This window comes from Gobio gobio (assembly GCF_949357685.1).
Source record: "Gobio gobio genome assembly, chromosome: 5".
Taxonomy (NCBI): Eukaryota; Metazoa; Chordata; class Actinopteri; order Cypriniformes; family Gobionidae; genus Gobio; species Gobio gobio.
The window spans coordinates 230914-258413 of NC_137101.1; the positions used below are offsets into that span (position 1 = coordinate 230914).

Consider the following 27500-nt stretch of genomic DNA (forward strand, 5'->3'; position numbering starts at 1 on the left):
GGATCAAACATACACACACACACGCATGAGCGGAAGAAGCGGAAGCGCTTGCGGCAGAATTAAAGCTCCGCCCACTCAAGAGTCAAGCCACGCCTCTGAGTCGAGTAATTACACACTGCGCCTTTAATGATCCAAACAGTGTCTAATAAAACACATCAGATATTAAAGCGGTGCTAGTGTTGCCATGGTTACTACACAATAACACCGGAGGGTGATGCGGGTGTGATGTCACTTTGTGGCGATTAATTACATACTGCGCCTTTAATGTTTATTTGTAATATCCCGGGTTGTTAACGTTCATCATAAATGTGAGAAGGCTGTAGATGTCTGTGAGTGTGTGTGTGTGTGTGTGTGTGTGTGTGTGTGTGTGTGTGTGTGTGTGTGTGTGTGTGTGTGTGTGTGTGTGTGAGTGTGTGTGTGTGTGTGTGTGTGTGATGAGATGCTGAGGCGTGTTGTTGATGAATCTCAGCGTCCCCAGAGGAAACTTCACCTGAGATCAGCACAACACACACACACACACACACACACACACACACACACACACACACACACACACACACACACCTAATGAGCGTCTCAGGAGTCTCTGATTGAATTACAGCTCTCTGGAGGACTGAGATCCAGCACACGCCGCTTTCATCGCTGATAAACACACGATATTAATAACTCAGATTCAGGTTTAATCATAATCATCACGTCGTCTTCACAGAGTATAAAGTCAGACATGTGACCATATATAAACTACAGCAGTCAGACATGTGACCATATATAAACTACAGCAGTTAGACATGTGACCATATATAAACTACAGCAGTTAGACATGTGACCGTATATAAACTACAGCAGTTAGACATGTGACCATATATAAACTACAGCAGTTAGACATGTGACCGTATATAAACTACAGCAGTCAGACATGTGACCATATATAAACTACAGCAGTTAGACATGTGACCATATATAAACTACAGCAGTTAGACATGTGACCATATATAAACTACAGCAGTTAGACATGTGACCATATATAAACTACAGCAGTTAGACATGTGACCGTATATAAACTACAGCAGTTAGACATGTGACCATATATAAACTACAGCAGTTAGACATGTGACCATATATAAACTACAGCAGTTAGACATGTGACCATATATAAACTACAGCAGTTAGACATGTGACCATATATAAACTACAGCAGTTAGACATGTGACCGTATATAAACTACAGCAGTTAGACATGTGACCATATATAAACTACAGCAGTTAGACATGTGACCGTATATAAACTACAGCAGTTAGACATGTGACCATATATAAACTACAGCAGTTAGACATGTGACCATATATAAACTACAGCAGTTAGACATGTGACCATATATAAACTACAGCAGTCAGACATGTGACCATATATAAACTACAGCAGTTAGACATGTGACCATATATAAACTACAGCAGTTAGACATGTGACCATATATAAACTACAGCAGTTAGACATGTGACCATATATAAACTACAGCAGTTAGACATGTGACCGTATATAAACTACAGCAGTTAGACATGTGACCATATATAAACTACAGCAGTTAGACATGTGACCGTATATAAACTACAGCAGTTAGACATGTGACCGTATATAAACTACAGCAGTTAGACATGTGACCGTATATAAACTACAGCAGTTAGACATGTGACCATATATAAACTACAGCAGTTAGACATGTGACCGTATATAAACTACAGCAGTTAGACATGTGACCATATATAAACTACAGCAGTTAGACATGTGACCGTATATAAACTACAGCAGTTAGACATGTGACCATATATAAACTACAGCAGTCAGACATGTGACCGTATATAAACTACAGCAGTTAGACATGTGACCATATATAAACTACAGCAGTTAGACATGTGACCATATATAAACTACAGCAGTTAGACATGTGACCGTATATAAACTACAGCAGTTAGACATGTGACCATATATAAACTACAGCAGTTAGACATGTGACCATATATAAACTACAGCAGTTAGACATGTGACCATATATAAACTACAGCAGTTAGACATGTGACCGTATATAAACTACAGCAGTTAGACATGTGACCGTATATAAACTACAGCAGTCAGACATGTGACCGTATATAAACTACAGCAGTTAGACATGTGACCATATATAAACTACAGCAGTTAGACATGTGACCATATATAAACTACAGCAGTTAGACATGTAACCATATATAAACTACAGCAGTTAGACATGTGACCGTATATAAACTACAGCAGTTAGACATGTGACCGTATATAAACTACAGCAGTTAGACATGTAACCATATATAAACTACAGCAGTTAGACATGTGACCGTATATAAACTACAGCAGTTAGACATGTGACCATATATAAACTACAGCAGTCAGACATGTGACCGTATATAAACTACAGCAGTTAGACATGTAACCATATATAAACTACAGCAGTTAGACATGTGACCGTATATAAACTACAGCAGTTAGACATGTGACCATATATAAACTACAGCAGTCAGACATGTGACCGTATATAAACTACAGCAGTTAGACATGTAACCATATATAAACTACAGCAGTTAGACATGTGACCGTATATAAACTACAGCAGTTAGACATGTGACCGTATATAAACTACAGCAGTTAGACATGTGACCGTATATAAACTACAGCAGTTAGACATGTGACCATATATAAACTACAGCAGTTAGACATGTGACCATATATAAACTACAGCAGTCAGACATGTGACCATATATAAACTACAGCAGTTAGACATGTGACCATATATAAACTACAGCAGTTAGACATGTGACCATATATAAACTACAGCAGTTAGACATGTGACCATATATAAACTACAGCAGTTAGACATGTGACCGTATATAAACTACAGCAGTTAGACATGTGACCATATATAAACTACAGCAGTTAGACATGTGACCGTATATAAACTACAGCAGTTAGACATGTGACCGTATATAAACTACAGCAGTTAGACATGTGACCGTATATAAACTACAGCAGTTAGACATGTGACCATATATAAACTACAGCAGTTAGACATGTGACCGTATATAAACTACAGCAGTTAGACATGTGACCATATATAAACTACAGCAGTTAGACATGTGACCGTATATAAACTACAGCAGTTAGACATGTGACCATATATAAACTACAGCAGTCAGACATGTGACCGTATATAAACTACAGCAGTTAGACATGTGACCATATATAAACTACAGCAGTTAGACATGTGACCATATATAAACTACAGCAGTTAGACATGTGACCGTATATAAACTACAGCAGTTAGACATGTGACCATATATAAACTACAGCAGTTAGACATGTGACCATATATAAACTACAGCAGTTAGACATGTGACCATATATAAACTACAGCAGTTAGACATGTGACCGTATATAAACTACAGCAGTTAGACATGTGACCGTATATAAACTACAGCAGTCAGACATGTGACCGTATATAAACTACAGCAGTTAGACATGTGACCATATATAAACTACAGCAGTTAGACATGTGACCATATATAAACTACAGCAGTTAGACATGTAACCATATATAAACTACAGCAGTTAGACATGTGACCGTATATAAACTACAGCAGTTAGACATGTAACCATATATAAACTACAGCAGTTAGACATGTGACCGTATATAAACTACAGCAGTTAGACATGTGACCATATATAAACTACAGCAGTCAGACATGTGACCGTATATAAACTACAGCAGTTAGACATGTAACCATATATAAACTACAGCAGTTAGACATGTGACCGTATATAAACTACAGCAGTTAGACATGTGACCATATATAAACTACAGCAGTCAGACATGTGACCGTATATAAACTACAGCAGTTAGACATGTAACCATATATAAACTACAGCAGTTAGACATGTGACCGTATATAAACTACAGCAGTTAGACATGTGACCGTATATAAACTACAGCAGTTAGACATGTGACCATATATAAACTACAGCAGTTAGACATGTGACCATATATAAACTACAGCAGTCAGACATGTGACCATATATAAACTACAGCAGTCAGACATGTGACCATATATAAACTACAGCAGTCAGACATGTGACCATATATAAACTACAGCAGTCAGACATGTGACCATATATAAACTACAGCAGTTAGACATGTGACCATATATAAACTACAGCAGTTAGACATGTGACCGTATATAAACTACAGCAGTTAGACATGTGACCGTATATAAACTACAGCAGTTAGACATGTGACCGTATATAAACTACAGCAGTTAGACATGTGACCGTATATAAACTACAGCAGTTAGACATGTGACCGTATATAAACTACAGCAGTTAGACATGTGACCATATATAAACTACAGCAGTTAGACATGTGACCATATATAAACTACAGCAGTCAGACATGTGACCATATATAAACTACAGCAGTCAGACATGTGACCGTATATAAACTACAGCAGTTAGACATGTGACCATATATAAACTACAGCAGTCAGACATGTGACCATATATAAACTACAGCAGTTAGACATGTGACCGTATATAAACTACAGCAGTTAGACATGTGACCGTATATAAACTACAGCAGTCAGACATGTGACCGTATATAAACTACAGCAGTTAGACATGTGACCGTATATAAACTACAGCAGTCAGACATGTGACCATATATAAACTACAGCAGTCAGACATGTGACCATATATAAACTACAGCAGTCAGACATGTGACCGTATATAAACTACAGCAGTCAGACATGTGACCGTATATAAACTACAGCAGTTAGACATGTGACCATATATAAACTACAGCAGTTAGACATGTGACCGTATATAAACTACAGCAGTTAGACATGTGACCGTATATAAACTACAGCAGTTAGACATGTGACCATATATAAACTACAGCAGTTAGACATGTGACCATATATAAACTACAGCAGTCAGACATGTGACCGTATATAAACTACAGCAGTCAGACATGTGACCATATATAAACTACAGCAGTTAGACATGTGACCATATATAAACTACAGCAGTCAGACATGTGACCATATATAAACTACAGCAGTTAGACATGTGACCATATATAAACTACAGCAGTCAGACATGTGACCGTATATAAACTACAGCAGTTAGACATGTGACCGTATATAAACTACAGCAGTTAGACATGTGACTGTATATAAACTACAGCAGTCAGACATGTGACCATATATAAACTACAGCAGTTAGACATGTGACCATATATAAACTACAGCAGTCAGACATGTGACCATATATAAACTACAGCAGTTAGACATGTGACCATATATAAACTACTACAGCAGTCAGACATGTGACCATATATAAACTACAGCAGTTAGACATGTGACCATATATAAACTACAGCAGTTAGACATGTGACCGTATATAAACTACAGCAGTTAGACATGTGACCATATATAAACTACAGCAGTCAGACATGTGACCATATATAAACTACAGCAGTCAGACATGTGACCGTATATAAACTACAGCAGTTAGACATGTGACCGTATATAAACTACAGCAGTCAGACATGTGACCATATATAAACTACAGCAGTTAGACATGTGACCATATATAAACTACAGCAGTCAGACATGTGACCATATATAAACTACAGCAGTTAGACATGTGACCGTATATAAACTACAGCAGTCAGACATGTGACCGTATATAAACTACAGCAGTCAGACATGTGACCGTATATAAACTACAGCAGTCAGACATGTGACCGTATATAAACTACAGCAGTTAGACATGTGACCATATATAAACTACAGCAGTTAGACATGTGACCATATATAAACTACAGCAGTTAGACATGTGACCATATATAAACTACAGCAGTCAGACATGTGACCGTATATAAACTACAGCAGTTAGACATGTGACCGTGTGACCGTATATAAACTACAGCAGTTAGACATGTGACCGTATATAAACTACAGCAGTCAGACATGTGACCGTATATAAACTACAGCAGTTAGACATGTGACCATATATAAACTACAGCAGTTAGACATGTGACCATATATAAACTACAGCAGTTAGACATGTGACCATATATAAACTACAGCAGTTAGACATGTGACCATATATAAACTACAGCAGTTAGACATGTGACCGTATATAAACTACAGCAGTCAGACATGTGACCATATATAAACTACAGCAGTTAGACATGTGACCGTATATAAACTACAGCAGTTAGACATGTGACCGTATATAAACTACAGCAGTTAGACATGTGACCGTATATAAACTACAGCAGTTAGACATGTGACCGTATATAAACTACAGCAGTTAGACATGTGACCATATATAAACTACAGCAGTTAGACATGTGACCATATATAAACTACAGCAGTTAGACATGTGACCGTATATAAACTACAGCAGTTAGACATGTGACCGTATATAAACTACAGCAGTTAGACATGTGACCGTATATAAACTACAGCAGTCAGACATGTGACCGTATATAAACTACAGCAGTTAGACATGTGACCATATATAAACTACAGCAGTTAGACATGTGACCATATATAAACTACAGCAGTTAGACATGTGACCATATATAAACTACAGCAGTCAGACATGTGACCGTATATAAACTACAGCAGTTAGACATGTGACCATATATAAACTACAGCAGTTAGACATGTGACCATATATAAACTACAGCAGTTAGACATGTGACCATATATAAACTACAGCAGTTAGACATGTGACCGTATATAAACTACAGCAGTTAGACATGTGACCATATATAAACTACAGCAGTTAGACATGTGACCATATATAAACTACAGCAGTCAGACATGTGACCGTATATAAACTACAGCAGTTAGACATGTGACCGTGTGACCGTATATAAACTACAGCAGTTAGACATGTGACCGTATATAAACTACAGCAGTTAGACATGTGACCGTGTGACCGTATATAAACTACAGCAGTCAGACATGTGACCGTGTGACCGTATATAAACTACAGCAGTTAGACATGTGACCGTATATAAACTACAGCAGTCAGACATGTGACCGTATATAAACTACAGCAGTTAGACATGTGACCATATATAAACTACAGCAGTTAGACATGTGACCATATATAAACTACAGCAGTTAGACATGTGACCATATATAAACTACAGCAGTTAGACATGTGACCATATATAAACTACAGCAGTCAGACATGTGACCGTATATAAACTACAGCAGTTAGACATGTGACCATATATAAACTACAGCAGTCAGACATGTGACCGTATATAAACTACAGCAGTTAGACATGTGACCGTATATAAACTACAGCAGTTAGACATGTGACCATATATAAACTACTACAGCAGTTAGACATGTGACCGTATATAAACTACAGCAGTCAGACATGTGACCATATATAAACTACAGCAGTCAGACATGTGACCGTATATAAACTACAGCAGTTAGACATGTGACCGTATATAAACTACAGCAGTTAGACATGTGACCATATATAAACTACAGCAGTTAGACATGTAACCATATATAAACTACAGCAGTTAGACATGTGACCGTATATAAACTACAGCAGTTAGACATGTGACCGTATATAAACTAGAGCAGTTAGACATGTGACCGTATATAAACTACAGCAGTCAGACATGTGACCATATATAAACTACAGCAGTTAGACATGTGACCGTATATAAACTACAGCAGTTAGACATGTGACCATATATAAACTACAGCAGTTAGACATGTGACCGTATATAAACTACAGCAGTTAGACATGTGACCGTATATAAACTACTACAGCAGTTAGACATGTGACCGTATATAAACTACTACAGCAGTTAGACATGTGACCATATATAAACTACAGCAGTCAGACATGTGACCATATATAAACTACAGCAGTTAGACATGTGACCATATATAAACTACAGCAGTTAGACATGTGACCGTATATAAACTACAGCAGTTAGACATGTGACCGTATATAAACTACTACAGCAGTTAGACATGTGACCGTATATAAACTACTACAGCAGTTAGACATGTGACCATATATAAACTACAGCAGTCAGACATGTGACCGTATATAAACTACAGCAGTTAGACATGTGACCGTATATAAACTACTACAGCAGTTAGACATGTGACCGTATATAAACTACAGCAGTCAGACATGTGACCATATATAAACTACAGCAGTTAGACATGTGACCATATATAAACTACAGCAGTCAGACATGTGACCGTATATAAACTACAGCAGTTAGACATGTGACCATATATAAACTACAGCAGTCAGACATGTGACCGTATATAAACTACAGCAGTTAGACATGTGACCATATATAAACTACAGCAGTCAGACATGTGACCGTATATAAACTACAGCAGTTAGACATGTGACCATATATAAACTACAGCAGTCAGACATGTGACCGTATATAAACTACAGCAGTTAGACATGTGACCATATATAAACTACAGCAGTTAGACATGTGACCATATATAAACTACAGCAGTCAGACATGTGACCATATATAAACTACAGCAGTTAGACATGTGACCATATATAAACTACAGCAGTCAGACATGTGACCGTATATAAACTACAGCAGTCAGACATGTGACCATATATAAACTACAGCAGTTAGACATGTGACCGTATATAAACTACAGCAGTTAGACATGTGACCGTATATAAACTACAGCAGTTAGACATGTGACCATATATAAACTACAGCAGTTAGACATGTGACCATATATAAACTACAGCAGTCAGACATGTGACCATATATAAACTACAGCAGTTAGACATGTGACCATATATAAACTACAGCAGTTAGACATGTGACCATATATAAACTACAGCAGTTAGACATGTGACCGTATATAAACTACAGCAGTTAGACATGTGACCGTATATAAACTACAGCAGTCAGACATGTGACCATATATAAACTACAGCAGTCAGACATGTGACCATATATAAACTACAGCAGTCAGACATGTGACCATATATAAACTACAGCAGTTAGACATGTGACCATATATAAACTACAGCAGTTAGACATGTGACCATATATAAACTACAGCAGTTAGACATGTGACCGTATATAAACTACAGCAGTTAGACATGTGACCGTATATAAACTACAGCAGTTAGACATGTGACCGTATATAAACTACAGCAGTTAGACATGTGACCATATATAAACTACAGCAGTTAGACATGTGACCATATATAAACTACAGCAGTCAGACATGTGACCATATATAAACTACAGCAGTCAGACATGTGACCATATATAAACTACAGCAGTCAGACATGTGACCATATATAAACTACAGCAGTTAGACATGTGACCATATATAAACTACAGCAGTCAGACATGTGACCATATATAAACTACAGCAGTTAGACATGTGACCGTATATAAACTACAGCAGTCAGACATGTGACCGTATATAAACTACAGCAGTCAGACATGTGACCGTATATAAACTACAGCAGTTAGACATGTGACCATATATAAACTACAGCAGTTAGACATGTGACCATATATAAACTACAGCAGTTAGACATGTGACCATATATAAACTACAGCAGTCAGACATGTGACCGTATATAAACTACAGCAGTTAGACATGTGACCATATATAAACTACAGCAGTTAGACATGTGACCATATATAAACTACAGCAGTTAGACATGTGACCATATATAAACTACAGCAGTTAGACATGTGACCATATATAAACTACAGCAGTTAGACATGTGACCATATATAAACTACAGCAGTTAGACATGTGACCGTATATAAACTACAGCAGTTAGACATGTGACCGTATATAAACTACAGCAGTTAGACATGTGACCGTATATAAACTACAGCAGTTAGACATGTGACCATATATAAACTACAGCAGTTAGACATGTGACCATATATAAACTACAGCAGTTAGACATGTGACCGTATATAAACTACAGCAGTTAGACATGTGACCGTATATAAACTACAGCAGTTAGACATGTGACCATATATAAACTACAGCAGTTAGACATGTGACCATATATAAACTACAGCAGTCAGACATGTGACCATATATAAACTACAGCAGTCAGACATGTGACCATATATAAACTACAGCAGTTAGACATGTGACCATATATAAACTACAGCAGTTAGACATGTGACCATATATAAACTACAGCAGTTAGACATGTGACCGTATATAAACTACAGCAGTTAGACATGTGACCATATATAAACTACAGCAGTTAGACATGTGACCATATATAAACTACAGCAGTTAGACATGTGACCATATATAAACTACAGCAGTTAGACATGTGACCGTATATAAACTACAGCAGTTAGACATGTGACCATATATAAACTACAGCAGTTAGACATGTGACCATATATAAACTACAGCAGTTAGACATGTGACCGTATATAAACTACAGCAGTTAGACATGTGACCATATATAAACTACAGCAGTTAGACATGTGACCGTATATAAACTACAGCAGTTAGACATGTGACCGTATATAAACTACAGCAGTTAGACATGTGACCGTATATAAACTACAGCAGTTAGACATGTGACCATATATAAACTACAGCAGTTAGACATGTGACCATATATAAACTACAGCAGTTAGACATGTGACCATATATAAACTACAGCAGTTAGACATGTGACCGTATATAAACTACAGCAGTTAGACATGTGACCGTATATAAACTACAGCAGTTAGACATGTGACCATATATAAACTACAGCAGTTAGACATGTGACCATATATAAACTACAGCAGTTAGACATGTGACCATATATAAACTACAGCAGTCAGACATGTGACCATATATAAACTACAGCAGTTAGACATGTGACCATATATAAACTACAGCAGTCAGACATGTGACCGTATATAAACTACAGCAGTTAGACATGTGACCGTATATAAACTACAGCAGTTAGACATGTGACCATATATAAACTACAGCAGTTAGACATGTGACCATATATAAACTACAGCAGTCAGACATGTGACCATATATAAACTACAGCAGTTAGACATGTGACCATATATAAACTACAGCAGTTAGACATGTGACCGTATATAAACTACAGCAGTTAGACATGTGACCGTATATAAACTACAGCAGTTAGACATGTGACCATATATAAACTACAGCAGTTAGACATGTGACCATATATAAACTACAGCAGTTAGACATGTGACCGTATATAAACTACAGCAGTTAGACATGTGACCATATATAAACTACTACAGCAGTTAGACATGTGACCGTATATAAACTACAGCAGTTAGACATGTGACCATATATAAACTACTACAGCAGTTAGACATGTGACCATATATAAACTACAGCAGTTAGACATGTGACCGTATATAAACTACAGCAGTTAGACATGTGACCATATATAAACTACAGCAGTTAGACATGTGACCGTATATAAACTACAGCAGTTAGACATGTGACCGTATATAAACTACTACAGCAGTTAGACATGTGACCGTATATAAACTACAGCAGTTAGACATGTGACCATATATAAACTACAGCAGTTAGACATGTGACCATATATAAACTACAGCAGTCAGACATGTGACCATATATAAACTACAGCAGTTAGACATGTGACCATATATAAACTACAGCAGTCAGACATGTGACCGTATATAAACTACAGCAGTTAGACATGTGACCGTATATAAACTACAGCAGTTAGACATGTGACCATATATAAACTACAGCAGTTAGACATGTGACCATATATAAACTACAGCAGTCAGACATGTGACCATATATAAACTACAGCAGTTAGACATGTGACCATATATAAACTACAGCAGTTAGACATGTGACCGTATATAAACTACAGCAGTTAGACATGTGACCGTATATAAACTACAGCAGTTAGACATGTGACCATATATAAACTACAGCAGTTAGACATGTGACCATATATAAACTACAGCAGTCAGACATGTGACCATATATAAACTACAGCAGTTAGACATGTGACCGTATATAAACTACAGCAGTCAGACATGTGACCATATATAAACTACTACAGCAGTCAGACATGTGACCATATATAAACTACAGCAGTCAGACATGTGACCGTATATAAACTACAGCAGTTAGACATGTGACCATATATAAACTACAGCAGTTAGACATGTGACCATATATAAACTACAGCAGTCAGACATGTGACCATATATAAACTACAGCAGTTAGACATGTGACCGTATATAAACTACAGCAGTTAGACATGTGACCATATATAAACTACAGCAGTTAGACATGTGACCATATATAAACTACAGCAGTTAGACATGTGACCATATATAAACTACAGCAGTTAGACATGTGACCGTATATAAACTACAGCAGTTAGACATGTGACCATATATAAACTACAGCAGTTAGACATGTGACCATATATAAACTACAGCAGTTAGACATGTGACCGTATATAAACTACAGCAGTTAGACATGTGACCATATATAAACTACAGCAGTTAGACATGTGACCATATATAAACTACAGCAGTCAGACATGTGACCATATATAAACTACAGCAGTTAGACATGTGACCGTATATAAACTACAGCAGTCAGACATGTGACCATATATAAACTACTACAGCAGTCAGACATGTGACCATATATAAACTACAGCAGTCAGACATGTGACCGTATATAAACTACAGCAGTTAGACATGTGACCATATATAAACTACAGCAGTTAGACATGTGACCATATATAAACTACAGCAGTCAGACATGTGACCATATATAAACTACAGCAGTTAGACATGTGACCGTATATAAACTACAGCAGTTAGACATGTGACCATATATAAACTACAGCAGTTAGACATGTGACCATATATAAACTACAGCAGTTAGACATGTGACCATATATAAACTACAGCAGTTAGACATGTGACCATATATAAACTACAGCAGTTAGACATGTGACCGTATATAAACTACAGCAGTTAGACATGTGACCGTATATAAACTACAGCAGTTAGACATGTGACCGTATATAAACTACAGCAGTTAGACATGTGACCATATATAAACTACAGCAGTTAGACATGTGACCATATATAAACTACAGCAGTCAGACATGTGACCATATATAAACTACAGCAGTTAGACATGTGACCATATATAAACTACAGCAGTTAGACATGTGACCGTATATAAACTAAAGCAGTTAGACATGTGACCGTATATAAACTACAGCAGTTAGACATGTGACCATATATAAACTACAGCAGTTAGACATGTGACCATATATAAACTACAGCAGTCAGACATGTGACCATATATAAACTACAGCAGTTAGACATGTGACCGTATATAAACTACAGCAGTCAGACATGTGACCATATATAAACTACAGCAGTCAGACATGTGACCGTATATAAACTACAGCAGTCAGACATGTGACCATATATAAACTACAGCAGTCAGACATGTGACCATATATAAACTACAACAGTTAGACATGTGACCGTATATAAACTACAGCAGTTAGACATGTGACCATATATAAACTACAGCAGTCAGACATGTGACCATATATAAACTACAGCAGTTAGACATGTGACCATATATAAACTACAGCAGTTAGACATGTGACCATATATAAACTACAGCAGTCAGACATGTGACCGTATATAAACTACAGCAGTCAGACATGTGACCATATATAAACTACAGCAGTCAGACATGTGACCATATATAAACTACAACAGTTAGACATGTGACCGTATATAAACTACAGCAGTTAGACATGTGACCATATATAAACTACAGCAGTCAGACATGTGACCATATATAAACTACAGCAGTTAGACATGTGACCATATATAAACTACAGCAGTCAGACATGTGACCGTATATAAACTACAGCAGTTAGACATGTGACCGTATATAAACTACAGCAGTTAGACATGTGACCGTATATAAACTACAGCAGTTAGACATGTGACTGTATATAAACTACAGCAGTCAGACATGTGACCATATATAAACTACAGCAGTCAGACATGTGACCGTATATAAACTACAGCAGTTAGACATGTGACCGTATATAAACTACAGCAGTTAGACATGTGACCATATATAAACTACAGCAGTCAGACATGTGACCATATATAAACTACAGCAGTTAGACATGTGACCGTATATAAACTACAGCAGTCAGACATGTGACCGTATATAAACTACAGCAGTTAGACATGTGACCGTATATAAACTACAGCAGTTAGACATGTGACCGTATATAAACTACAGCAGTTAGACATGTGACCATATATAAACGACAGCAGTTAGACATGTGACCGTATATAAACTACAGCAGTTAGACATGTGACCGTATATAAACTACAGCAGTTAGACATGTGACTGTATATAAACTACAGCAGTTAGACATGTGACCATATATAAACTACAGCAGTTAGACATGTGACCATATATAAACTACAGCAGTTAGACATGTGACCATATATAAACTACAGCAGTTAGACATGTGACCATATATAAACTACAGCAGTTAGACATGTGACCGTATATAAACTACAGCAGTTAGACATGTGACCGTATATAAACTACAGCAGTCAGACATGTGACCGTATATAAACTACAGCAGTTAGACATGTGACCGTATATAAACTACAGCAGTTAGACATGTGACTGTATATAAACTACAGCAGTTAGACATGTGACCATATATAAACGACAGCAGTTAGACATGTGACCGTATATAAACTACAGCAGTTAGACATGTGACCGTATATAAACTACAGCAGTTAGACATGTGACTGTATATAAACTACAGCAGTTAGACATGTGACCATATATAAACTACAGCAGTTAGACATGTGACCATATATAAACTACAGCAGTTAGACATGTGACCGTATATAAACTACAGCAGTTAGACATGTGACTGTATATAAACTACAGCAGTTAGACATGTGACCATATATAAACTACAGCAGTTAGACATGTGACCGTATATAAACTACAGCAGTTAGACATGTGACTGTATATAAACTACAGCAGTTAGACATGTGACCGTATATAAACTACAGCAGTTAGACATGTGACCATATATAAACTACAGCAGTTAGACATGTGACCATATATAAACTACAGCAGTCAGACATGTGACCATATATAAACTACAGCAGTTAGACATGTGACTGTATATAAACTACAGCAGTTAGACATGTGACCGTATATAAACTACAGCAGTTAGACATGTGACTGTATATAAACTACAGCAGTTAGACATGTGACTGTATATAAACTACAGCAGTTAGACATGTGACCATATATAAACTACAGCAGTTAGACATGTGACCGTATATAAACTACAGCAGTTAGACATGTGACTGTATATAAACTACAGCAGTTAGACATGTGACCGTATATAAACTACAGCAGTTAGACATGTGACCATATATAAACTACAGCAGTTAGACATGTGACCATATATAAACTACAGCAGTCAGACATGTGACCATATATAAACTACAGCAGTTAGACATGTGACTGTATATAAACTACAGCAGTTAGACATGTGACTGTATATAAATTACAGCAGTCAGACATGTAACCATATATAAACTACAGCAGTCAGACATGTGACTGTATATAAACTACAGCAGTTAGACATGTGACCGTATATAAACTACAGCAGTTAGACATGTGACTGTATATAAACTACAGCAGTTAGACATGTGACTGTATATAAATTACAGCAGTCAGACATGTAACCATATATAAACTACAGCAGTCAGACATGTGACTGTATATAAACTACAGCAGTTAGACATGTGACCATATATAAACTACAGCAGTTAGACATGTGACCGTATATAAACTACAGCAGTTAGACATGTGACCATATATAAACTACAGCAGTTAGACATGTGACCATATATAAACTACAGCAGTCAGACATGTGACCGTATATAAACTACAGCAGTTAGACATGTGACTGTATATAAACTACAGCAGTCAGACATGTGACCATATATAAACTACAGCAGTTAGACATGTGACCGTATATAAACTACAGCAGTTAGACATGTAACCGTATATAAACTACAGCAGTCAGACATGTGACCATATATAAACTACAGCAGTTAGACATGTGACCATATATAAACTACAGCAGTTAGACATGTAACCGTATATAAACTACAGCAGTTAGACATGTGACCATATATAAACTACAGCAGTTAGACATGTGACCATATATAAACTACAGCAGTCAGACATGTGACCATATATAACCGATGATGTGATGAAACTGTACCTGTCTGTGTTTCAGCTCTGACCCGACCCACAGAACCCAATGGTGTACTTCCTGTCCATGGAGGGCGTAGCGCCTTCCCTCCACTCCTCCGTCCTCCTCAACACCTCCACCTCCCCAACGCCGCTCATGTGTCGCCTGGCCTCCTCCCCCTCCCCCGCCTCCCTGCAGAGCAACGGCTCTCTGACCTCCTACGACCTGACCCCGGCGGAGGTCACGCTCCTGGGGCTGGTGTTCGGGCTCTTCTGGCTGGTGTCGGTTCTGGGCAACTCTCTGGTGTGTCTGGTGATCCGCCGCAGCCGCAGAACTCAGTCCACCACCAACTACTTCGTGGTGTCGATGGCGTGCGCGGACCTGTTGCTGAGCGTGGGCTGCGGGCCGCTGGTTCTGCTGCAGGTGTGGGCGGGGCACTGGCCTTTGACCCCGGCCGCGTGCCGAGCGGTGCGGTACCTTCAGCACCTGTGCCCCGGCGTGCAGGTGTACGTGCTGCTCTCCATCTGCGTCGACCGATTCTACACCATCGTGTATCCGCTGAGCTTCAAGGTTTCGCGCGAGAAAGCCAAGCGCATGATTCTGGCGTCCTGGCTCCTGGACGCCGCCTTCCTGTCGCCGTGCTGGTTCTTCTACGGCTCCTCGGCGACCCGGAAGCACTGCGACTTCTTCCTGGCGGACAGCTGGGACGGGTTAGCGTACGCGGTTGCACACCTGCTCTTCGGCTTCCTGCTGCCCGCGCTGCTCATCGTGTCCTTCTACCAGCGGGTGGTGCGCTACATCTGGCGGATCGGATCGGACGGACGCACGGTGCGCCGGACCATGAACATCGTCCCCAGGACGAAAGTCAAAACCATTAAGATGTTCCTGATGCTCAACGGCATGTTCCTGCTCACCTGGACGCCGTTTTACCTGGCGCAGCTGTGGCACCCGAAAGACTCGCCCGCCTCCGGCCGCCAGGGGGCGCTGTTCTTCATCGCCGTCTCCTGGATCTCCTTCAGCTCCACCGCGTCCAAACCCACGCTCTACTCCGTGTACAACGCCAACTTCAGGCGCGGCATGAGAGAGACGTTCTGCATGTCGTCCATGAAGTGTTACCGTAGCAACGCCTACACCATCACCGCCAGCTCACGCATCGCCAAAAAGAACTACGTGGGCGTGGTCGAGCTGCCGGCGCCCGCTAAGACCCTCGTCAAAGACTCCGTTTACGACACTTTTGACCGGGAAGCGAAGGAGAAGAAGTTAGCATGGCCCATTAGCACTAACCCACCCAACACTTTTGTATAAAGACTCGGTGTCGTAACGCAACAGTTCACTCGGAAATCAACGACTCACTGTGTTTTTGAACGAGTCTCTTGAGGGAATGATTCAGTGACTCACTCGTTTCATTACTGGATGAATCAGCATTTTCGAGTGAATGATTCAATGACTCACTCATAAAGACTCACTCGTTTCATTACTGGATGAATCAGCATTTTCGAGTGAATGATTCAATGACTCACTCATAAAGACTCACTTGTTTCATTACTGGATGAATCAGCATTTTTGAGTGAATGATTCAATGACTCACTCATAAAGACTCACTCGTTTCATTACTGGATGAATCAGCATTTTCGAGTGAATGATTCAATGACTCACTCATAAAGACTTCACTTGTTTCATTACTGAGTGAATCAGTGTTTATGAGTGAATCTCTTGAGTGAATGATTCAATGACTCACTCATAAAGACTTCACTTGTTTCATTACTGGATGAATCAGTGTTTATGAGTGAATCTCTTGAGTGAATGATTCAATGACTCACTCATTTCATTACTGGATGAATCATGGTTGAGTGAATCTCTAGAGTGAATGATTCAATGACTCACTCATAAAGACTTCACTTGTTTCATTACTGGGTGAATCAGTGTTTATGAGTGAATCTCTTGAGTGAATGATTCAATGACTCACTCATAAAGACTTCACTTGGTTCATTACTGGATGAATCAGTGTTTATGAGTGAATCTCTTGAGTGAATGATTCAATGACTCACTCATTTCATTACTGGATGAATCAGGGTGGAGTGAATGATTCAATGACTCACTCATAAAGACTCACTCGTTTCATTACTGGATGAATAAGTGTTTATGAGTGAATCTCTTGAGTGAATGATTCAATGACTCACTCATTTCATTACTGGATGAATCAGGGTGGAGTGAAAGATTCAATGACTCACTCATTAAGACTCACTCGTTTCATTACTGGATGAATCAGTGTTTATGAGTGAATCTCTTGAGTGAATGATTCAATGACTCACTCATAAAGACTCACTTGTTTCATTACTGGATGAATCAGCATTTTTGAGTGAATCTCTTGAGTGAATGATTCAATGACTCACTCATAAAGACTCACTTGTTTCATTACAGGATGAATCAACATTTTTGAGTGGATCTCTTGAGTGAATGATTCAATGACTCGCTCATAAAGACTCACTTGTTTCATTACTGGATGAATCAGCATTTTTGAGTGAATCTCTTGAGTGAATAATTCAATGACTCACTCATAAAGACTCACTTGTTTCATTACTGGATGAATCAGCATTTTTGAGTGAATGTCTTGAGTGAATGATTCAATGACTCACTCATAAAGACTCACTTGTTTCATTACAGGATGAATCAGCATTTTTGAGTGGATCTCTTGAGTGAATGATTCAATGACTCGCTCATAAAGACTCACTTGTTTCATTACTGGATGAATCAGCATTTTTGAGTGAATCTCTTGAGTGAATGATTCAATGACTCACTCATAAAGACTCACTTGTTTCATTACTGGATGAATCAGCATTTTTGAGTGAATGTCTTGAGTGAATGATTCAATGACTCACTCATAAAGACTCATTTGTTTCATTACAGGATGAATCAGCATTTTTGAGTGAATCTCGAGTGAATGATTCACTCATAAAGACTTCACTTGTTTCATTACTGGATGAATCAGCATTTTTGAGTGAATCTCTTGAGTGAATGATTCAATGACTCACTCATAAAGACTCACTTGTTTCATTACTGGATGAATCAGCATTTTTGAGTGAATCTCTTGAGTGAATGATTCAATGACTCACTCATAAAGACTCACTTGTTTCATTACAGGATGAATCAGCATTTTTGAGTGGATCTCTTGAGTGAATGATTCAATGACTCGCTCATAAAGACTCACTTGTTTCATTACTGGATGAATCAGCATTTTTGAGTGAATCTCTTGAGTGAATGATTCAATGACTCACTCATAAAGACTCACTTGTTTCATTACTGGATGAATCAGCATTTTTGAGTGAATGTCTTGAGTGAATGATTCAATGACTCACTCATAAAGACTCATTTGTTTCATTACAGGATGAATCAGCATTTTTGAGTGAATCTCGAGTGAATGATTCACTCATAAAGACTTCACTTGTTTCATTACTGGATGAATCAGCATTTTTGAGTGAATCTCTTGAGTGAATGATTCAATGACTCACTCATAAAGACTCACTTGTTTCATTACTGGATGAATCAGCATTTTTGAGTGAATGTCTTGAGTGAATGATTCAATGACTCACTCATAAAGACTCACTTGTTTCATTACAGGATGAATCAGCATTTTTGAGCGAATCTCTTGAGTGAATGATTCAATGACTCACTCATAAAGACTTGTTTCATTACTGGATGAATCAGTGTTTTTGAGTGAATCTCTTGAGTGAATGATTCAATGACTCACTCATAAAGACTTGTTTCATTACTGGATAAAGGTTTGTTCGTAACGTTGAGAGAGCGTTTCCTGTTGGCAGTGAATGAGGGCAGGTTTTGAGTGAACTGTTGCTTTAACTGCAGCATCAGTGATGTTTCGCGGGTGAATAAAGCTCATCGTCTCTCGTCAGACGTCTCGATGTAAGAAGCGGCTCACACACACTCTCTGTTGAGCGAGACGTCACACACTCCTGCTGGAGAAGTGGATTACGCTGAAACAGGAAATGTGAGCACAGAATCTACAGATGAAACTCAATCTGCTGAGATGCTAACCTGGTGCTAATGCTAACTGAGTTCAGACATGGAGGACGTCAGAGCGGCGTTTGATGGTCATGTGTTCGTCTGTGGTCCTGCAGGATTCATGTGTGTGTTTCTGTAGTTACAGATGAACTTCGTCTCTTAGTGTGTGTGTCGTTTCAGACGTGTGTGTCCTGTGATTTTACATTAAACACTCTGTACGATTCAAACGAAACTCTGTGTGTGTGTTCTTCAGCTGAGCTTTCCATCGAGGACACTAGTGTAAATAATGTCAACATAACACACACACACACTCACACACACACAATGAGAACCGGTTGATGAACTGATAATGACGACAAACACCAGAAGATTCAGATCCACTGTTTTATTCATCATGATCACAAAGCAAAGCTACAGGTTTAATAAGACATGCGTTACAACCTGCATTTCAAACACGGCATATAAAAATATACATTTGAGCTCGAAACGTGATCGATTATGACTCAGTGATGGGGATTCACACTCGCGCCAGATCCGGACGAGGGCTCGTTTGGGCCAATGACATCGCTTTACATTCATCACATGTTTTGGGCTCATTATGACTCATCATGATTCATAACGACTCACCATGACTCATATCAAGACATGATTCATAACGACTCAACATGACTCATATCAAGACATGATGACTCACCATGACTCACCATGACTCATATCAAGACATGATTCATAACGACTCAACATGACTCATATCAAGACATGATGACTCACGACTCACCATGACTCATATCAAGACATGATGACTCACGACTAACCATGACTCATATCAAGACATGATGACTCACGACTCACCATGACTCATATCAAGACATGATTCATAACGACTCACCATGACTCATATCAAGACATGATTCATAACGACTCACCATGACTCATATCAAGACATGATTCATAACGACTCACCATGACTCATATCAAGACATGATGACTCACGACTCACCATGACTCATATCAAGACATTATGACTCATCATGATTCATAACGACTCACCATGACTCATATCAAGACATGATGACTCACCATGACTTATATCAAGACATGATGACTCACGACTCACCATGACTCATATCAAGACATGATGACTCACCATGACTCATATCAAGACATAATGACTCACGACTCACCATGACTCATATCAAGACATGATGACTCATCATGATTCATAACGACTCACTCATGACTCATATCAAGACATTTTGACTCATAATGACTCATCATAACTCATAACGACTCACTCATGACTCTGTGCTGCTGTTTGTGGCAAACCGGCCGAATCCGAATCTTAAAGTACAAAATTAGAGCTTTGAAGGAAAGTGCTTTTAGGTTCAGTTCTGATCGTCATCCGACTGAACGAAGGGAAGTGCTACACGTTGAAATCATTCAAATGGTTGTAAAGTGCAAAAAGGTTTTGGCAACAGTCCGTCGTTTAATGTCTAATGTTGAACAGCTCATAACGCATCATCACATTCATCACCATAAAGGGTCCAAAATAAATACATAAAGGAGGAGGAAATGTTTACAGATCACACAGAACATCCCAGAATGAGCAGGATCTCTGAGCTCTGGGATTAGGGAATGAAGCTTATGAAGACGGAAGACCCGGGACGGCCTCAGGTCTCTCCGGAGCGGATCTAACACGAGCTCTTGTTGGCGCTGGAGCCGAACTTGCCGTTCTTGGGGATCTTGTTTCCGGAGCTCTGAGGCGCTTTCTGCTCATCTCCAGTCAGGAGGGCTTTAATTTCAGACGGGATCTTCCCCTGATCCATGGCCAAACACCACTGCTTGTACTGCGGACACACACACACACACACACACACAACACACACACACACAAAAACAATCATTACTGGATGAATCAGTGTTTCTGAATGAATCTCTTCACCTAATGATTCAATGACTCACTCATAAAGACTCACTCGTTTCATTACTGGATGAATCAGTGTTTTTGAGCGAATCTCTTGAGTGAATGATTCAATGACTCACTTGTTTCATTACTGGATGAATCAGTGTTTTTGAGCAAATCTCTTGAGTGAATGATTCAATGACTCACTTGTTTCATTACTGGATGAATCAGTGTTTTTGAGTGAATCTCTTGAGTGAATGATTCAATGACTTGTTTCATTACTGGATGAATCAGTGTTTTTGAGTGAATCTCTTGAGTGAATGATTCAATGACTCGTTTCATTACTGGATGAATCAATGTTTGAGTGAATCTCTTGAGTGAATGATTCAATGGCTCACTCGTTTCATTACTGGATGAGTCAGTGTTTTTGAGCGAATCTCTTGAGTGAATGATTCAATGAATCACTTGTTTCATTACTGGATGAATCAGTGTTTTTGAGTGAATCTCTTGAATGAATGATTCAATAACTCACTTGTTTCATTACTGGATGAATCAGTGTTTTAGAACAAATCTCTCGAGTGAATGATTCAATGACTCACTTGTTCCATTACTGGATGATTCAATGACTCGTTTCATTACTGGATGAATCAGTGTTTTTGAGTGAATCTCTTGAGTGAATGATTCAATGACTCACTTGTTTCATTACTGGATGAATCAATGTTTGAGTGAATCTCTTGAGTGAATGATTCAATGACTCACTCGTTTCATTACTGGATGAGTCAGTGTTTTTGAGTGAATCTCTTGAGTGAATGATTCAATGACTCACTCGTTTCATTACTGGATGAATATATGTTTGAGTGAATCTCTTGAGTGAATGATTCAATGACTCACTTGTTTCATTACTGGATGAATCAATGTTTGAGTGAATCTCTTGAGTGAATGATTCAATGACTCACTCGTTTCATTACTGGATGAGTCAGTGTTTTTGAGTGAATCTCTTGAGTGAATGATTCAATGACTCACTCGTTTCATTACCGGATGAATCAGTGTTTTTGAGTGAATCTCTTGAGTGAATGATTCAATGACTCACTCGTTTCATTACCGGATGAATCAGTGTTTTTGAGTGAATCTCTTGAGTGAATGATTCAATGACTCACTCGTTTCATTACTGGATGAATCAGTGTTTATGAGCGAATCTCTTGAGCGAATGATTCAATGACTCACTCGTTTCATTACTGGATGACTCAGTTTTTATCTGAACTATAAACTTGAATCCTGTGTATGAGTGATTATATGACTCTTGAGAGTGTGTTTGTGAGGCTCTTGAAGAGCAGACGTGTGTGTGTGTGTGTGTGTGTGTGTGTGTGTGTGTGTGTGTGTACCATGTCCAGCTCCTCTCTCAGGGCACAGATGGCCCTCTCTTTGCTGGACACCAGCTCCTCCAGGTACTGGTAGCGGAGCTTCTTGCGGGCGCGGCACTCGCGGGCGCTCTGCCGACTGCGCTCCAGCTTGGCCTTCAGGTCGATCTTGGCCGGTTTGCGGCCGCGTTTGCCCGGTTTCTTCACTTTAACTGCCACCATCTACAGATCAACACACACACACACACACACATCAGAAACAACAGAAGAGCAGCAAAACATTACGACCGGACGCTCTGTGCGAAACATGCTGAACTGAATATGATCCATAAATGATTAATGTTTCATCATAAACACTGTTATTGAACCAACACTTCACTGTTATGAGCAAACGTTCTTCCAGAAACGTTAATGGAGCGTTCGTTAACGTTCCCGTAATGTTTGAACAGTTACACAATAGATGTTCCCTGACGTTTTAAAACACTAGAGCCGCGTTTAATGGTAACGCGCGCATTAGCTCGTGAGCAGTGATGCTGTAAGGATAGCGTTAGCTCGCGGTGTTGTTGTAGTTCAGGTGTTGGTGTAACGCACTTTACTGTCATCCATCGCGTGTTTTCCACTCGGCGTGGGTCTTCAGTCGCGCGCGTATCCTCGATCATTCACCTTTAATCGATTACAGAGGCCGATTGAGATGCTTTTGAATCAGTTTCGCAGCGGAACTGGCTGTGTTTTTAGCCGAATGCTAACTGCGCTCTTCCGGTTCTGGCGCAGGTGACGCCCACCGCGCTGCATGCTGGGACCTGTAGTTCCGTTCTAGAACGTTCAGAGACACTACATGAGTGTGTGTTACGCCAGATGGGACAGAATCAGTCATTGCAGATTTATATCATATGATATAGAATATTTATTTGATCTGCTAAGCGGAACCAAGATTAACATAGAGAAAAGAGATGCTATTTTTTATTACGACAAAAAGGATATAGAAAAGAGTCATGTTTATATATTAAATCTTATAATATTCCTCTGGAAGTTCTTCAAGTGTAGATGATCTGACGGGAGATTTATTCTAAAACTCTCAAAACCTTTCAAACCGCAAAGCAATAAGAAATATGGACATTTACAAAGAATTCAACTCCTCTTCTTTACCCTTTTTTATTATATTATGTTATGTTTATTATATTATGTTTTTTTATTATGTTATGTTTTTTTATGTTATTTTTTTATTATATTATGTTTTTTTATTATGTTGTTTTTTGTTATGTTTTTTATTATATTATGTTTTTTTATTATGTTATTTTTTTATTATATTATGTTTTTTTATCCATCCATCCATCCATCATCTTCCGCTTATCCGGGGCCGGGTCGCGGGGGCAACAGTCTAAGCAGAGACGCCCAGACTTCCCTCTCCCTAGACACTTCCTCTAGCTCTTCCGGGGGGACACCGAGGCGTTCCCAGGCCAGCCGGGAGACATAATCCCTCCAGCGTGTCCTAGGTCTTCCCCGGGGCCTCCTCCCGGTGGGACGTGCCTGGAACATCTCCCTGGGAAGGCGTCCAGGAGGCATCCGGAACAGATGCCCGAGCCCCCTCAGCTGACCCCTCTCGATGTGGAAGAGCAACGGCTCTACTCCGAGTTCCTCCCGAGTGACTGAGCTCCTCACCCTATCCCTAAGGGAGCGCCCAGCCACCCTGCGGAGAAAGCTCATTTCGGCCGCCTGTATCCGGGATCTTGTCCTTTCGGTCATGACCCACAGCTCATGACCATAGGTGAGGGTAGGAACGTAGATTGACCGGTAAATCGAGAGCTTTGCCTTGCAGCTCAGCTCCTTCTTCACCACGACAGACCGGTACATCGACCGCATTACTGCAGAAGCTGCACCGATCCGTCTGTCAATCTCCCGTTCCATCCTCCCCTCACTCGTGAACAAGACCCCAAGATACTTAAACTCCTCCACTTGGGGCAGGAACTCTCCACCAACCTGAAGTGGGCAAGCCACCCTTTTCCGACTGAGAAACATGGCCTCGGACTTGGAGGTGCTGATTCTCATCCCAGCCGCTTCACACTCGGCCGCAAACCGTCCCAGTGCATGCTGAAGGTCCTGGTTAGAGGAAGCCAACACGACAACATCATCTGCAAAAAGCAGTGACGAAATCGTGTGGTTCCCAAACCGGACACTCTCCGGCCCTTGGCTGCGCCTAGAAATTCTGTCCATAAAAATTATGAACAGAACCGGTGACAAAGGGCAGCCCTGCCGGAGTCCAACATGCACCGGGAACAAGTCTGACTTACTGCCGGCAATGCGGACCAAACTCCTGCTCTGGTTGTACAGGGACTGAACAGCCCTAAGCAGGGGCCGCCGACTCTCATACTCCCAGAGCACCCTCCACAGGACGCCGCGAGGGACACAGTCGAATGCCTTCTCCAAATCCACAAAACACATGTGGACTGGTTGGGCAAACTCCCATGAACCCCCCAGCACCCTGGAAAGGGTATAGAGCTGGTCCAGTGTTCCACGACCAGGACGAAAACCACACTGTTCCTCCTGAATCAGAGGTTCCACTATCGGCCGAATTCTCCTCTCCAGTACCCTGGCATAGACTTTCCCGGGGAGGATGAGAAGAGTGATCCCCCTGTAGTTGGAACACACCCTCCGGTCCCCCTTCTTGAAAAGAGGGACCACCACCCCGGTCTGCCAGTCCAGAGGCACTGTCCCCGACCGCCACGCGATGCTGCAGAGGCGTGTCAGCCAAGACAGCCCCACAACATCCAGAGACTTGAGGTACTCAGGGCGGATCTCATCCACCCCCGGAGCCACTGAGGAGTTTCTTGACCACCTCGATGACTTCAGCCCGGGTGATGGACGAGTCCTCCTCTGAGCCCCCAGCCTCTGCTTCCTCAACGGAAGACATGTCGGTGGGATTGAGGAGATCCTCGAAGTATTCCTTCCACCGCCCGACGATATCCCCAGTTGAGGTCAACAGGTGCCCGTCTCCACTGTAAACAGTGTTGGTAGGGCACTGCTTCCCCCTCCTGAGGCGCCGGACGGTTTGCCAGAATCTCTTCGAGGCCGACCGATAGTCCTTTTCCATGGCCTCACCGAACTCCTCCCAGGCCCGAGTTTTTGCCTCCACGACCACCCGGGCTGCAGTCCGCTTGGCCTGCCGGTACCTGTCAGCTGCCTCAGGAGTCCCACAAGCCAGCCAGGCCCGATCGGACTCCTTCTTCAGCTTGACGGCATCCCTTACTTCCGGTGTCCACCACCGGGTTCGGGGATTGCCGCCTCGACAGGCACCGGAGACCTTACGGCCACAGCTCCGAGCGGCCGCAGCGACAATCGAGGTGGAGAACATGGTCCACTCGGACTCAATATCTCCAGACTCCCTCGGGATCCGGTCGAAGTTCTGCCGGAGGTGGGAGTTGAAGATCTCTCTGACAGGAGACTCGGCCAAACGTTCCCAGCAGACCCTCACAGTACGTTTGGGTCTGCCGGGTCTGTCCAGCTTCCTCCGCCGCCATCGGATCCAACTCACCACCAGGTGGTGATCAGTTGACAGCTCCGCCCCTCTCTTCACCCGAGTGTCCAAGACATATGGCCGAAGGTCTGATGACACGACCACAAAGTCGATCATTGACCTCCGGCCTAGGGTGTCCTGGTGCCATGTGCACTGATGGACACTCTTATGCTTGAACATGGTGTTCGTTATGGACAAACCGTGGCTAGCACAGAAATCCAATAACAGAACACCGCTCGGGTTCAGATCAGGGGGGCCGTTC

At 40.4% G+C, this 27500-nt stretch overlaps 2 protein-coding genes across 4 annotated transcripts in view; one reads left to right on the plus strand and one right to left on the minus strand.

Annotated features, from left to right (window-relative positions):
* gpr19 (G protein-coupled receptor 19) overlaps positions 1-20691 on the plus strand; it is a 22416-nt gene extending 1725 nt beyond the window's left edge. The window contains exon 2 of the mRNA XM_079817763.1: positions 16495-20691. Coding sequence (XP_079673889.1) covers positions 16519-17754 — 1236 coding nt within the window. The 5' untranslated portion in view covers positions 16495-16518 and the 3' untranslated portion in view covers positions 17755-20691. The remainder of the gene's footprint in view (positions 1-16494) is intronic.
* Positions 20692-20836: 145 nt separating this feature from the next.
* Positions 20837-24522, minus strand: crebl2 (cAMP responsive element binding protein-like 2). 3 transcript variants are annotated; one of them, XR_013816544.1, is made up of 4 exons: positions 24319-24512; positions 23752-23949; positions 21423-22313; positions 20837-21239 (listed from the first exon to the last, which is right to left on the minus strand). XR_013816544.1 is itself a non-coding variant. In XM_079817515.1 (3 exons), exons 1-3 carry the CDS (start codon positions 24331-24333, stop codon positions 22158-22160), a joined length of 369 nt encoding a protein of 122 aa, XP_079673641.1. In that variant the 5' UTR covers positions 24334-24522; the 3' UTR covers positions 20837-22157. The 3 variants fall into 3 exon arrangements, 1 of the variants encoding a protein (XP_079673641.1); XR_013816545.1 differs by having other exon boundaries at positions 21312-22313; XM_079817515.1 differs by having other exon boundaries at positions 20837-22313; positions 24319-24522.
* Between the last annotated feature and the right edge of the window lie 2978 nt (positions 24523-27500).